Raw genomic sequence first — 17,023 nt, forward strand, 5'->3', positions numbered from 1 at the left:
TCAATTCTGATATTTGTTGATTGTCTATAATGAGTTTGACGATGTTACAACAACGCAAATGGATAATTCACAGTATGAGCGGCAAGGCTACAACACTGGCGCCGAGTTACCGCAGAACTGCTGCTCAAGCGCTCGTTGACCTTGGTGTTGACGTCACCTGATAAAATGTTCATCGTCAAAAACAGCTGAAATCAGCTCAATGTTTGATATGATTGCGTCAGGCAGCGATAAAAAGTCTATCGCCGGCTTCCATTTTAATTTGATAGTAGTTTGTTGCTCTGTTGCTGCCAGTGGGAATGCATCATTAGGCCACGTTCAATCAAAAGTTACTTATAATGTTGCATTAAGAGATGGATTTACAAAGGCCTTGCCTCCAGACAGCTTTCCAATCAAGACATGAACAGGGTGTGAACATTGAATTGTTGGCCTCATGAAGTTAAAGACAATGGGTGACACAGACTCTCCTATCCGATGTGGGAAAGGTGTGGGGTTGAAGTATATCCAAAAAAGCCGAAAACCAGACAAACGGTCTTTTCGTGAAGACACTCATTGAAGTAGCCCCTTTAGTTCTGTAGGGTTGAAGGTGTTTCTAACGCTATGTATCCATCAACATGCTGTTCGGGCAGACCACACGCCGCTCACTGAAGATGCAGACTTAATGTGGCAAATGAAACCCAACAAATAACACTAGGAGGCAGCAGTAGACGGAGAGAGTGGATTTGCTGCCAAATTGGAATGATTCATCAACCTCTCCGGTGAGTAATATGCTTCACATTGTTTCTGAGTATTTGTTTAACTTATATTATATTGCTATTGTTCATGAGAATGTCAAAAACGAGACAATGGCGAATCAATTACTCTTGGCAGGCCAACGTATTAATAGAGCTGGGGCCCTCGTAGTTATTGGTTGCAGTGTTGTTGATTCCCGGGTTCCTCTCTCTCAGGCTCACACCAGGTGTCGGCCCGTAAATATTTCATGAGGCCTTGGTGCTGCGCTACTGGCACACAAAGGCCGGTTTCAGGGCCCTCGGACAGCAGAAACAGAGGCCTATCAGTTCGGCTCGGGACGCAAACAATTTTCAGCACTGCTAAAATTAAATTAAGGGAAGGGGCAAGCCGGCGAGCAGAGCTGCCGCATTGCTCAACACGGCCAGGCTTCTTTTGCTCCACGCATCAGGAATTCCATGGCAAAATGAAAAAAGGGGAGAGGGGAAAACTGCGCGGAACAATGAGCCGCCTGTGTGAGTAAAGCTGAAAAGGCATGTCAGCGATATGAAGTGTTTGTAAGGGTGCCAAGCTGACTTCTGTGCATATAGAGACAAATGGACACCAAGTAGATGACATGACAAAGAGTGCTGTATGAAAGCGAGAATGTCCATATTCATATGCTGAGATGAACATGGACTTAGATCATTCTCTGAACATGGAAAGACTTCGACCTTTACACTTTTGTACTTGACAACCACCCATGTTTAAAGTGAAGAGCTTCCTCTGGAGTGGGGCGGGCAATTTTAGCAAACGAAATTAATAATTTCTCCAGTTTTGGATGGACTGTTACTGCATGACAATGCTTCAAGAAAGCCATATTGGTGAGACTTGCTTCCTAAAATGAAGTTTAAGTCTGTTCTAGTCTGCAAGAGCAGGGACACACAGAGGTCAACATGCCAAGCACTCCACAGTCTCCAGTTCCACACTGCACTTCTGAATGAATGCTGGCTATTAATACCCAAGATGTCAGGGATGCCTTTCCTGGAAAACTCCTGAGAGCATTAGAGGACAGCGAGGAAGGGAAGCTCATAAACATGGCGAAGAGAGGCGACCAAGATCTACAGGTCAAAAAGCCTCTAGTCTGATGCTTGATAGACGGTTGGACAGGCGGAAGGCGACAGGTTTATTGGTGATAAAAAAAACATAAAGGACTGACCTGATTGTTCCAGGCGCAGTACAGATCACAGATCCAGTTGTTGTTAATCATACAGTCGAGAACTTTAAGATGAGCCATTTTCAGTGACGAAACTCAAGCTGCCCAGACACCGGCCCCTCAGCTGTGTGTACCAAACCCCTGCTGAGCCCGCCAGCACCCTGCCGGCAGCGGCGCCCCTCGATGCCACCTTGACGGAGAGGACAGTACGGGGAGGCGAGGAGAGGGAAAGCGTCAGCAGAAGGCAAAGGGTGCACCTCCGCGTCCATCTGCGAGCCCGGCAGGTGTCCCGTCAGCTGTGGCCATCGCTTCATTAACAATATGTTAATGAGTCAAGCTGCACACTATCTCAGAAATCTCGATGTATAGTCTCAGATAATCCCCTGAGGCGAGGGGAGCGGCAGAGAAGAGTTATCACCAGTCCGGTGCAAAAAAGTCCACCTGGGGGGTTTTGACGTGCAGGATCGCCATGGTTACGAAGCGGGATGACCGGGCAAGAAGACGGAGCCTAAAATGACGACGGAGCAGGCTGCACTTTTTCTCTGCGTTTAGGTAACCCACCCTCTTCTGGATGCGCTCTCTCTTCCTGTGATCGTCCCGACTGGCTGTGCCTCCCTGTGCTCGTCTCTGCAGCAGTACCAGGCGGAGGCAGCCTGAGATTCAGAGCAGCGAAAAGGCTCGCTCTAAATCAATGCGAATCCGGCCGTGGCGCAGGACATAACCCGGGACAGAACGATGATGATCTTCTTCTCTCTCGCCGTCGTCGACTTTATCTGCACCTTGAAATATTGCTTGCACTACCTCCAGACGTTCCCGGCTGCCCCGTGAGAAGGTGCAGAGGGGAGGACTGTGCAGGCTAAAACTCCAAACCTGACTGATTCTGCACTTTGTCAGCAATGCGGGACACCGTTTATTTATTTCACTACTCTGCAAAAAATACTTCACTCTACTTTGCAGAAGACTCCCTGACAAAAGACAAGACGAGATGAGTGCCGCAGCCCCCCCTCCACCGGAGAGAGTCCCACGTCGGAAGTGGGCTCTCTCAAGTAAATGAACGCACAGTTTAAGACTTCCTCTCGCCGCGGGGTGTCAGAGGAATCAAGCTTCTGAATGATGAAAAGACGCCGCAAATCATTTTGGTTCGCGAGAAGACGGTATTAAGGGAAACTATCGGATGCCAGTAAATAGTTGCCTGGGACTGTTTATGTTGCTTCCACCCTTTGATGCTGTGTGACGCCCAGATGGTTGTGATTGTGACATCGGCTCGAAGCGTGCTTCATCAGGGAGATGCACTGAGCTCACGCCATGACTAATTAGAGCGAAGGAGAAGCCTGAGGTGGAGTCTAAGACGGTCGTGCATTTTTAATGACACGTGAGTGCTACGTGTCACTTCTGCAACGACCACTCGTCACAAGCCAGAGTATAAATATGAAGATATTGATCCTTAGCGGCGGGAAGTAGTACGAAATTAATGGCATGCTGTAATAAAAAAAATGTCATGTGTCCTACATGTGCTATTTGTTCAAAGACAGACGATCCATATTGTTAGCATATCTTGAGGATGTCAGTCTTTGGCTGAGCAGTCGGTTAATGCCATCTGAAGAAGTTAATACCACATGTGATTGGACTCAACATCAGAAAAAAGAAAAGGCAGTCACATTAAGGCGATGGTCAGCCGTTTGCTATTGTTGGGCCGTCTGTAAGCGTCTGTGGCCGTAGATTTTGCAGCCCCGCGCTGTTGGAACTCGTCGGAATACTGCCGTTAGCTTCTCAGCTGATTCAGCATTTTGAATAGGCTGCAACCTTTGCGCAACTTTTTGGTCCAGACACAGGCGACGCGAGGCAACATCACAGCCGGGCAACGGTCTGGCATGTCTGCACGTTAACCAACAGACTAAGAGCAATATGCTTCAGAGTTTCAAACCAGATACGCAAGTACATGTGCTGAAGTTTTAATGCTACAGAACTTTTATAGAAATAGAAAAGGAGCTTTTTTCAGAGACGAGATTTCAAACCTGGAAAACAAACTAATACACCAGTTAGAACACGGACAATATATTTCAAACTTCACACTGTAAAGATAGTGCTGCCGAAGTGAACAAGGAAAACTCTAAAAACACGATTTGCTGAGATTGTAAATGAGTTTCCCAGACTTTCAAAACATTACGCAAACCTTCAAAACCTCTTTCATGTGGTTAATGTAACGTGCTGTCGTCGTGCACGTTCATTTACAAAAAAAAAGAAGAAAAAAAGACAGCTTGAGTAATCGTGCTGACACAAGACACTGCGGTAGGTCAGCAGGCTACGTACACAGTCTGGTCAGAAAGGTCAGCCAAGTCTCGGAGCGAGCAGACACGGCAACCCTTGACCCACAACACCCACGGCCATCAGAGCAGCTGGGAGATGACCACCTCCGCTCGCACATCATAACTCTTGAAAAAGTTCTTGTTCTCACGATGCGCGAGAAACGTTGCATCGGTCTGTGCCGTCCAAACGTCCAGCTGTCTCCAGGCGGCCAGATTTCTTGGCGAAATTAAACCCATCAAAGCCCCAGTTTTGACATCTTACCCTGAAAACAAAACAAATGTCTCGGGAAGTCAAGGGGATTAATACGAGCAAATCTTCTACCACTCCCAATATATCTAGGCCAGGCGGCACTGCTATTATAGAGATCGTTTTAGTCCGAATTATCTCACTGTGGGAGTATTTGACGCATAAAACGCTGAATGAATAAGACACAGCTGGTTGAATAACATCTACACAATAAACAGCTGTGACGTCATGCAGCACCAACACCCCACCCTCCTCTCATCGCAAGCCAGGAATAGTCCCGTAAAGAGTACAAGCATGTGCCCTGCCCCCCACAGCGAAGCCAATATAATCCAATCGATTGTGAGTTATGGATCCCGTGTCGCCCTCACACAGCCTCCCATTCAACAACAACACGGGGCGCATGTGCTTTTATTATGGATGCTTCTCTTCGGTGACAAAAAAAAAAAACAACAGTTTCCATTTTTTGCAGGGTGACTGAGATGGTTATTTTCTTTTCTGGTGATCACTTTGCCTTTAAAAAGTCAGCAAACGGCAAAAAATGTCCCAAGAACACTTTGTTTTGTTTATCCAGCAGTCGAAAACTGAAAGATATTCAATTTAAAACAGCAGAAATGAGGCTGGAACCAGTTAATGTTTGGCATGTGGTTCGATTATCATGTTAAACTGTTTATTTTTTTTAGCTTGTTAGCATACTTATTAGCTCCGAAAATAAACTTAACTCTCATTCAATGACCGCAAATTTGTGTAAAAAAAATGTGTTTCAGCCTTCCCGGACTCAGCGTGTTTTTACAGCGTTTGGCTTTTCCTCGTGACTCCAGTCAGGCGGTTTTTCTAGCGACAACTGCTAGTCTACAATTAAGCAGCTGCGGTCGTTCTGGGGATGTTTCACGCGTCACATTATGTCCGTCACCGCGACTCGGAACGCCAGCAACCGATCAGCAGAGCGCCGCGGCGTCCAAAACGTGACCGATCTGCCACTCTCCGGGCTTTTCTGCCATCCATTCATGAAATCGCTCCTTCATCAGAGTGCCCCTGTTTCGTTTCCACCGCTGATGCAAACAGGAAATAATGTGGTTTCCTGCCAAGACCTCAAAGCCCACACTAACACCAGGGGTTAAGATATATTAGATACAACAGCACCCTATTACATAAGGCCAGATTTTTATTTTTTTTATATATATAAAAAAACGCAGCTCGTGAACATGTCAAGTCTAAGTGGAAATGTGAGACAATCATTAGAATTGCATCGCTGCAGCCTATACAGTCATTAGCGACCAGCCGCTGCACGGTGCATTACATAATGTGTGGCTTATGAAGCCTGCAGGGTGTAGAATATTACAGGAATTAAGGGAGGAGTGTGAACACTGCCTTAAGAAATGTGCTGCGCGGATCAAACTGAGCTCTTAGTGTATGTGATCTACACACACCACCACCAGTGTACATCATGTCTCCGAGCCATAGATAGAGCCAGATAGGGGGCAAGTGTTGACGGAGAAGCCTTGGGCATGTGTAATGGATAGCGTCTCAGGCTCACTGAGCATTAGGCTGGTTCTGTTCTGCCTGTCTGCCCGCATCTGCAACCCCCCCCCCCCCCCCCCCCGAAACACTCACCATCTCCTTACCCTTTATCTAACGGAGGGATGAGGGCATCCAAGCAGAAGAGACGGTGACACTGAGCCAACTGCCAACAAACAAGGATGGGAATGTTTTTTTGTTTTGTTTTTTTAAATCTTTCCAGTGGTTATATTCTCATCTGCCTTGACACCTCCTGCCCTTCCTCCCTCCCTCTACTCAATCACCCGTCAGTCAGATATCTGTGCTCGTGCTCAGAGGAATAATGGCGTCCGGCGTGTCCAGGCTGGCCCTTTCAGCAGACGGGAGAGGATGACATTCGGGAGTCGCGAGCGTCACGCCTCCACGAGGGGAAAAGATAAAGATGCCGCCCGCCCAGCACACACACACATCCACACACACACATATCCTGGGTGACCTTGATCCAGACGCGGCGCGCATACAGATTTCCTTCTCCAGGAATAAACGGCCGGGAAGTCCCGATTAGAGACGCCAAAACACACAATCCAGTTTAAACATCGTAACGACAAACGGAGGGAAAACCAGGAAAACCCTTCAGAGAGCGCGTTCGTGATTACTCCCATGAGTGTGTGTGTGTGTGTGTGTGTGTGTGTGTGTGTGTGAGTGTGTGCGTGCTTTAGGACAGAAGCCAGGTCACGTCCAGGTCAGCGTCTTGTTTGCTGAATGCGAAAGAACTCTGATGAGGCGCATGAGACGCATTTGCTTTTCAGATGCATGCAAATCAAATCATTGACTGATGAACTGCCACGGCTCTGAGCACTGATAAATCTGTGGGACATTGTCTTTTAAAGACACTGCAATCTCGGTTTGGAGAGTTTTTTTTTTTACATGAAACCATCAAGACTATTACAAACTGAGATCATAGATAGCTTATTTCAAGCTGGGACGCTTCCAGCCGGGAGATTGGCTCTATTTAGTTTCCACAGAAGTCACATTTCCTGACCTCTGAAATTATTTGGAGCTGACCGGCAACCACATATTCCCCTCTCGTAACGGCATTCGAGAGAAAAACGCGCAGCGATTTCCAGCACAGTGATTCCATTTTTCCCTCCCCGGCGCACGCAACAATCATCTTTCCACGGGTTAAATATAGCATCGCAGAAAACACGCGGGAATAGAGGACGGGTGAAAGACAAGCATGTGGACGGGGGAGGGAAAAGAAAGAAAAAAAAAAAAAAAAAAAGGGCAGGGGTTTAGAGAGTTAGGAGGGGCTATATTTAGTGCAAAGCAGGGAGCATCACCGGCCCTCCACTGGTCTCATCCTCGCCAGCACGAACGAGGCACGTAATCACGGATCGATGTGGAGCACCGCCATGGAAACCCCTCCTCTTCTCTAAGGTTTAGATTTTTAATTAGCTTTTCTGGTTCTGTCTTGATCGGTTTCTGAGGCGGGAATGTCGCACACCACACCGATCAGCTGGTCTACAAAGCCAGAAGAGCCTTCTGTGTGGCCTGTTGTTTTCTTTACTTTCGTCACATTTAAAACTGGGGACACAGACGCTCACGGCGCCAGCGAACAGCCAGGAGGCGGGTTGGTGTGTCACAACCCTTAGACTGATCTAAAGTTTTGGTTTAACCCATGAAATGTCCACCCAAAAATCCAAAATCAAAAGTTGTCAGTGAAAGAAAAGCAGCGAACCCTGACTTTGAAGAAGCTGGAACAATACAAAAATGGTGGAAATGCATCGTTTCCAACTGTAAGAGCATACAACTAACAGCAGCTGGTGTTATACATATACATTATACATTCATTCAAAAAAAAATCTTTTGTTTGTCAATCCTTTTTTTTGCCCCGAAACGCTCTGAGATGTAAACAACTGGGTCTCAGCTGCTTCACAGCTATTCTGCTGGTGTGAGAGTGACAGCAGGTCGAGTGAGGAAGTGAATGTGAATGAGGCAAAAGAGAAAGAGAGAGGCAGGCGTTATACACGTGGGGTGTTTTTCTCTTAATGAGCAGGGCAGCTGTGCCTAAATCACCCCAGAGTTACCTCCATCGCTCTGGCAGTAGCAGGGTGGTGTGTGTGTGTGTGTGTGTGTGTGTGTTTCAGGGGTTGTCTAAGAAAAGACGCCCCTTAAAATCTCCCTCATTAGCGAGCCGCGATGATGCCGGGGAGCGGGAGCGGGAGCGGGAGGAGGAGGAGGAGAGGGGAGCCTCGTCCCGCCTGAGGTCTCGACTCTCATTAGACTCCAGGCGGGACGGCAGTTTGCGTTTAAAAAAAGACCTGCCACGCTTTTGTGTAAGGCCCCAGACTGTAAACAAGTGGTGTGTACTCCGACACCGACTCAGGTGACTCACACATTCTGCACCAAAACCAATCTTCTCCCCTTGTTTTGATGAAACTGCAGTAAAAATCAAACGGGTGCCAAAAATATACCGCACGTTTTAGATGTGGGTCAGAGGTTTCAAGGCGCAGATACACAACTTAACTGGCGTAAACCCGTGTCGCCTGTGTCTGGGCTAAAAAGTTGCACTTGAACACACACCGCAGAGTCTACAGTGAGCAGCCAGCTGGCGCGTACGTTCCTGACTCCAGGAGAGCAGCAGTTCATAACCAGGAAGCTTATGCTAGCCGGGTGAGATTTGCTTTGATGGGCAGGCTTCAGGGGGGCTAAGAAGACCCGCCACGTTCTTGTGTAAGGCCCCAGAGTGTAAACAACCAGGCTGAACTCCAGCACTGACTCACAAATTCTGCACCAAAAAAAAAAATTCAAAAAACAGAAGAAGAAACTGCAATAAAAATCACATTCGTGCAAAGAGCTCCCAAAATACGTCATAGCTGTGGGTCTGAGTTTTAAGGTGCAGAGACACGGCTAGGGCGTAACCTCATGTCACCTGCGTCTGGGATAAATAGTTGCACTTGAAGACACCAGCTTGGCGCACAGACTCCAGGTGGGACAGCAGGAAAGCTTGAAAGTCGGGAGAGATTTTTGTTTGTTTGCTGCAGGCTTCAGATAAAAGGACCTGTAACGTTTTCGTGCAAAATGACAGACTAAACTCTCACACCGAGTCGTAAGTGACTCACATATTCTGCAGCAAGAGTTGCTGATTCAATCAGATTTCACTTCGTTCTATTACCTGGTGGCAAAACATTTGCCACACGTCTTAGTTGTGGGTCCAAGATTTAAGGTACAGACACACGACTGTGACGTTGCCAAATAATACAACCCGCAGTCAACTTCCACACGCATTATAGACTCCAGACAGGACGGCGGTTCTTAAGAAGGGAGGCTTGAAAAGTTGGGTGAGATCTGTGTTTGTTTTCGTCTGGCTTCAGGAGACTTAAATGACCCGCCACGCGTGTCATGTAAGGTCAAACTCGGACACTGACTCAAAACGTTATAATCTGTTTTCACTTTATCAATCAGTCTGCTCCCAAAGATATGCTTCATTGTCTTTAGACATTAGTGGAAAATGAGATTGCGTTGATAAGTAACTGATGCATTGTTGATGCTTCTGCTCAACAGCTGGGATGGGTTTGTTGGGATGTGGTGTTGTTTTCCACAAACCTTCTTAATGTGCAGAAACGGATGTGGTGGGAAAAAAAAATCCTCACCGCCGTGGCACTTAATGAAGCCAGAGAGAAGAAAAGGAAATACTCTAAATACTCCAGTCTCATTGTTTCTGAGCACTTCACTTTCTCTGATGTCTCTGCGAAACTAAACGCTGCTTTCACCAAACAGAAACGACCACTTCCAAGGATGCGACTGCTCACTTTCCTCTCCCAAACATTAATACCACCTCAATAACTCCTTAAGATTTATATTTAACTCAAAGTATCAACGAACACCTGCACTCCGTTTTAAACTCCATCACCCAATTCCCAAACTCTGTCAGGATGCTGACTTACCGCCCGCCCCGTTCCCAAAGATTTACGGAGTCCATCCTCGACTAGTTCTGACACGGTAAGAGGATTACAGTCACAGAGCACCGCTGCCATTTTCCTGATGATGGTTTAATCCAAAACACGCCACCGCTGCAATGCCGTTATGACATGCATCGAGGGTGGCCGATGATTACGATGATGTAACCCTGAAGCTACCATGCGTAAGAGGAAGAGGATGAGCTCTACAATGTGCCATTTATCAGGGTTTGGCATGCAGACCCACAAAGGACCCAGGAAGATTAGCGCTGCAAGTATAAAACTCTCTTTGTGCACTTAAACAGTTGTCAGAGAGGGGAAAAAGTGAACCCCGTCACCCTGAGCGCTGGCAGATGTGCCGAACACTTAGCTCACGCTCGCCGTTTCCCTCTCTGACACACTTCTGTGGCGCGACGCTAAAGTTACGTGCGAGGCTTCAGGTGACAAGTCATAACCAGGCGTTTCACACCACGCTCGTCTGGCGGCACAGGGCGCGCATTGTGTTAAAAATAGACGGAATCTGGCCACATAATTTCAGGATTAGAATTACCCAAACACACCACTAAAGGTCATATATGATGTATTCGTAAACACAGCACAAATGAGCCCATCCCGCAGCTGCACCCTTTGAAACAGGGTCTCCTCAGTCCTTAGTCCTTACCTCACAAGACGGGGTTACGGCTCTGTGTTTAAGCTCCTCATTGTCCTGGGGTGAATCACTCCAACGTGCTGCCATCATTTCATTTCAAACCGCAGAGGAGGAAGAAGTCCTTTGGAGCCCACATTGAGGTGAGGGTGAGGATGAAGCCCAATAAAAAATTTAAAAAAAAATTTAAAAAAAGAATAAAATGAAAAAGAAAGAAAAAAAAAGATCCTAATCCACACCGTCTTCCTTCTTCATGTCCATCAGTCGCTGAAATCTACACGAAAATAACAGGAAATAGTCAAATATTAGCACAATATTTAAGTAGAGTCTGAAAAATACTATAGCCACTGAACATCACATTAAAAATAAAACACCATGATAATGCTCATATTAAGTTATTGGCAAATTAGAAATATAGCTTGATAGTAAAGCATGCACATTTCTATTACTGGGGAGTTCATTGTGAGTAACAGCAGGTGCACAGACATCTTTGTAATACTATTTGCACAAAAGGTGGGGGGGGGGAAACAGATTTGTCAAGATAAAACAAGGCGATTACACTCATCTCTTCCAAAACATTACCAAAAACTCATTAAGCCTGAAATATACTACAGCCATTGAACATCACGTTCAACATAAAAACACAACAACCGACTAAATGGCCTCAAACCTTTGTCAAATTAGAAATATTACCAAAGGCAAATCAACATTCAGACCACAAAGGAACACTACTACGATAACATAGTATGACTATAAAACATGATATTTCTATTAATGGGGAGCCGATGGTGAGTAATGACAGGTGCATAGACGATTTGTTTTTATCTACTAAAATCTATTTCCACATAAACTGAATTATTCCCACATGTTTATGCAGAGTAGGTAAACTTTAAAAGTACTCCAGTCATTGAACACATCACATTAAACAAAAAAAAAACACTATTTCTATTAATAGAGAGCAGATAGCGGGTAATGGCAGGTGCACAGAAGAGTTTAACATCTTTGATTTGAACTTCTTGACAGGCGTAATATTACTGTTGTTGTTATATTGGGACATGACAAAAACGAGAGTATCGTTCAGTGCTCTCTGTGGGGGAAGACGACTCTCTTCCCTCCCACAAACTCTCAAAGCAGACTGGTTAAAAGTGAAAAAAACTACAGCCATTAAACATCACATTCAACATAAAACACAATGGGTGACCTTAAAAGATACGCTGAATTAGAAATAATAGGGTTATAACACAGAAATGATCAAAGTAAAATAATCAGATTCTTATTAATAGAGAGCTAACTTTGATTTGAAATCTCTGTAGTAACATTTGCAAACAAGTCGAGGGGTAAAAATACACAAATCGGGACGGACAAATCCCAAAAAACTTTTAGCACACTTGGTAAAATTGAAAAATCCTACAGCCTTGAACGTCACATTGCACATAAACCACTATTTCTATTTCTATTAATGGGGAGCTGATGGCGTGTGGTAGCAGGTGCATTAAACGTGTTTATCATCTTTGATTTTAAAATTTTAAACGCCCGAAAGGCGTAATATCGCTGTCGGTATGGGGTTATTTGCGCACAATGTGGAAATGTCTAAATAAAAGCGGGATTAACGGGGGAAAGTGCAACGAGAAGACGTTAAAAATAGCGGTGAGCACGGATCACACGACGGGACGCTCAACTGCACCCATGCCGTTTAAAACAACCCCTGTTTTGCTTATTTCTCAGCCGCTTTAAGGAGCACGAACCCCCCTACAGCTTCATGTTGACATGCTTACCAGGCGGACGACAGGTTGTTGGTGTAATTGTGGAAAAAAATAACCTACCTGTTAGGAATTAAAACTACCCCGAAGCGACCGGACAAACACACAGTCCATGTTTCTGCAGAGAGCAGGGTGTCGGTGAGGAGCCTCCGTCGATCCAGAGATGGGTTAAAGGGGCTGTCAAGAGATTACAAAGCGGGATATTCAGTCTCCGTTTGGAGCCCCACTCACTGACCGCTGAGGCTCACTACCTGTTAGGAAAAACACGCTGGAAAAAACACGGTAGACGCCCTTCAGCGGGCATTTCTCCCTCAGGCAGACCCGGCGAAAATCAAACCCCCGGTGTTCATTCATTTCCTGTCATTTCCGAGCTTCAAATCGATGCTGAATTTGTCAAAATGCGGACAAAAAAAAAAAAAAGAAAAAGTAACGTGTATTCCTACGTGGTCCCGGTTGGCGGCGCGACAATCTCCATACAGATTGACAATCTGCCGACTCGCCCCCCAAAGCCCCGCCCCTTCCCCCTTTACCCCGCCTCTAGCAGTGATGCCGGCCAATCAGGAGGCGAGTTTAAATTTGGAATTTTGAAGCGGGCCAATTGGAGGCGTTGTTACATAACAATTTCAATAAAGAGTGGAGCTGGTTCATTCTGGTCACTGGTTGAAAATCACTATTTAGTATGCCTACATTTCTTCTTCTGTTAAATTCAGCTTATGTTTAGCCAGTTTCAGTTATATTACTTTATATTTTAAGGAAAATTTTACTTTTAATATAACATTTCATTGTGATGTTTTCTATTTTTTTGCAGATTATAAACCTAAACTAATATTTGCATGTTAAAGCGTACATTAAAATAAGAAACTAAATCAGCCCATGCATCTTAAATAAACTCTTTTTAATTGAACTTACTGTAATTTAACTTACTATACTGTTTACACATTAATTCATTAATAAAAAATAATCAAATAATATAAGCTGCTCAATGGAACCATTGTGAATTTAAACAATACTTTCTTTAAAAGCATTTAGCAAATTTCATGGTGTTGCAACTTTTATTTCATTAAACTCAAAGAGAGTTTATTTAATACCATATTAGTGTTGCAGATATCCTCTGGTACATATTCATACTGTTGTGTATTTGCATGTTTTCTTGAAAACTGCTGCAAAAAGGTTGGTGTTATAATTATACATTGTTACTGAGGTGGAAAGTACATATATATATATATATATAGTAGTCTTTCATGGTATTTTGCAAAAAAACTTAAGTTCCTTCCATATAATATTAGTGTCCATGCTGTCACTCTAAATCTAGAGTTTCTTTCCCTAAGAGGAAATGATATATTTACACTTGTCTTCTTGCAAACTGCAACGAAACAGAGGCAAAGGTCGGTGTACCAAAACTGGTACAGTTTTCTAGTTTAGGACTTTATTTAATGCTATTTTGCAAAGAAAAAAAAAGGAAAACCTTAAGCTATCCTGAATAGTTTTGCAGGAATTTAAATAGTTAAAAAACAGCATGCATGCAACTGTAGAAAGTTCATATATTTGTCCACTATTGTCTCTCTGTTTGTTCAGAATCAGGAATTTCTCTCTCTTAGAGGAACTATTACAGTTACACTTGTAGATATGCTTATCTTTTAGAAAACTGCAGTAAAAAGGAGGAAAGAGCTGATGTAGTAATGCACATAGGACATATATTCAAGCACTAAACAAATCCGAGCTGTTTCTCCTTCAGTTTTGTACTTTATTTCATGTTATTTTGCACAACTATGAATAGTTAAAAAAGATATCTGAGTACGCTGACTAATGGATCAGCATACTGGAAGTTTACAGAGACATTTGTACACTCAAATAAACAGCTATGAGCTAATCAATACTCCATTCAGTGTGTTTTTAAAGCAAGTAAATGAAATCACAGGGACATGAGTGCAAAGGGATAATAAGCCGAGCACATCCAATTTCCTAACGTTCGAACTGGTGAAACATATTTGCCTTTCCATTATCATCTGTAACAACAGTGTCCTTAACTTTATTATGGTGACATGTAGGGCATGCTAGCCACATGGGACTCTGCAGTGCGTGGAAAAAAAAAAAAAAAAAAGAGGGCTGCACAGCTGATCCGGACAAAGACAAAGACTGACAGTGCTCTGTTTGCAGGCTACTCCTGCAGGACAATAGAAGATGGGACAATGGGACTCTTTTGACCCGCACTGGGGCAAGGTTTCCCCGGGTTTCAGTGAGCAGCTATTGTCTAAAGAGCCGGTGCACCCTCACCCAGACAATGGGGAACTTAAACCGATGTAAGTGGGGCTCTGCATTATGCGACGGTTCATATTCGTTTTAATGCAATTTGTTTATTAAACCCATGTGATTAATGACATCAGAGACCACACAAAGACACCCACAATCTGTATCTCTATTGATGACATGTGTGCATAAAAATTCTTCAGAAAACTGTAAAAACTTTTACTGGTTTCTGTTTATGTGGTACTTTCCACTCGAAATGAGCTGCAGTTACTACAACAGAATGGGCACAACACTGCTGCAGACTGAGGCCCACATGTAGTGTTGTTTTTATGAATGATGAAGTGAAGACAGAGGATTTCAGATCAATGAACAAAGCTCAGTGAGTAGTTGTAGTCAGTCTGCAGTCTGCTCTAACTGGCTGTACTAAACCTACTTCCTTCCCTCGAGTAGTTTTCTCGAGTTTCAGTAAGGCTTTGTTAAAGTATTTCTACTCTCACTGCAGATTCTTTTCTATCAAACATATAGCTGCAGAGTGAGAGTGCAGAAGATTACGAGCTCTCTCGTGGCAGCAAAATGTTTGGCTGGATTAGGACATCACATGAGCTCAAAGCCCTGCTGTGCTGGGATTTGGACAGGTGGAAGTGACTCTGCATCAAGACGAGTGAGTGCGAAACAGGTTTTTTAGCAGCCCGTCGTGCACAAACTCATCGTGAATTCATCAAACATACATTACTTGATTCATTAACGTATATTTTTTTTTTTAAGCCGAGTTTAAGAGTTTAAGAGGATCGCTCCACGCTCAGGGTTGTGTAAGTGGATCTGGCACTGAGTTTGATGACTGGACGAAACCCAGCAGCAGTCAATCTATCAAGCCCTCTGGCCAGCCGGCCTCTAAGTGGAACACAATGAACACTGGAGAGGATGTTCTTTCTATTTGTGTACCGAGACACGTCAGTGAAGCAGTATTTGTATTTATGAAGTTCCAAAGCGGGAGAGAAGAGCGTTTTAGAGTCTGGTAGCTAAGCGCTGGTCAAATAAACTCTCAAATGTGGCATTCATGTCGCAAATGCACCAGAAACACAAAAGGATCAAACTCAAACACACAACAGGTCTACCTCACAGCAATGTTTTGTAAGGTAACCATGGCAAAGGCAAAACAATGCGACACAAACAAGCTCTCAATGTGGTGTTGCAGGGCGCCGCCATTTTGGTAGTGCCTGGCCTGACTCCGCCTGACTTCTGGCCAGTTCAAGAGCGGTCACAGAGATGGAGCCGAGGCAGACAGCTAGCAGCCTGTGAGGCTTTCCTGCCTGTCACTCAAAGCAGCCACGCCCTAAATGATGCATAACTTCAAGCCTTTAAACCTTAAATTTAATTTTAACAATTATCACTCCACCTGCAGTTGTTGTGGAGATATTAGCTACAGAGACCAAGATGTAAACATGTTTATTTTTGCTGTAAAGTTTGACATTTTAACATTAAGGTCTACTTGGATTGATTCGCTTTTGGAGTCTGCCTCAAGTGGCCATTTGAGGAACTGCAGTTGGTTGATACTCAGATACCTGTTATCTTCTAGCTTCTATTCTTTATGCTAAGCTAGGCTCTGGCTGTAGCTTATCTGCGTTTAGATGGTGTAAGGTCGTAGTTTACTAATTGTGAGGTGTTTGCTTTTCAGAAATGGTGGAAGTTGCATTTCCTACATGAGGTTCCTACAAGTGCGTTAGCTAACGTTTGTTAGCTTGCTAAACTGCCTCCTGTAGACCAACAGTTGCCAAGTGGCAGTGTTATCGGGATTTACAGCTGACTCTACAGCTTGAACACCACGACTTGTCCAAAAAGAACAAGTTATTAGGACAACTGGACTTGTTCCTGTTTAAACCCAAACTCCTCAGGCTTTTAGAAGTACAGAAGCTACTTGGATGAGTAGCGAAAACGTCTTCAAGAAACTCTACAAGTCCACTTGCCCTTGTTTCAGCTTATTTTTTTGGATATACCATGACCTGGAACCTTCACAGACGTGTCCACGACTTAACAGACAGATATGATAGTTGTATAATATAAATATAATCCTCATCCATGTTGTCATAAAGACAGCAAATTAAAATATACTCCCCAAAATGTCAACAGGAATAAATGTGTTCTGGTGAGGTGAAATCAATCCAACGGCTCCGTCCCTAACCACAGGCTTCATATATCACATGCAGGGATGTGTGGCCATTCAAATGCACAATTCCCGTTTTGTTCCTTTTGTGCCCATCGCAGTTTACCTGTAGCCTACTTTCCTGCGGCCGGCCCCAACCTCTGTTCCCCTGACGGAGCGCTACAAAACAGCAGCATGTGAAACCTGCAAGGCTTTTTGTCTCTTTTCGCTCTGCATCGAGGTGAAAGACAATGACCCGCGAGTTCCCAGGGCAGCGCAGGGGGCATTAGCGCTTGGGATAAG

General features: G+C 44.5%; 1 protein-coding gene across 1 annotated transcript in view; it reads right to left on the bottom strand.

Annotated features, from left to right (window-relative positions):
• Positions 1-10,666, bottom strand: part of arhgap21a (Rho GTPase activating protein 21a) — a gene marked incomplete at its 5' end in the record, with an annotated part of 77,268 nt that extends 66,602 nt beyond the window's left edge. Inside the window, one exon of the mRNA XM_084565613.1 lies at positions 10,589-10,666. Within this exon, the coding sequence (XP_084421739.1) occupies positions 10,589-10,666 (78 nt within the window). The remainder of the gene's footprint in view (positions 1-10,588) is intronic.
• Between the last annotated feature and the right edge of the window lie 6,357 nt (positions 10,667-17,023).

Source organism: Chelon labrosus, assembly GCF_963514085.1.
Source record: "Chelon labrosus genome assembly, chromosome: 18".
Lineage (NCBI taxonomy): Eukaryota > Metazoa > Chordata > Actinopteri > Mugiliformes > Mugilidae > Chelon > Chelon labrosus.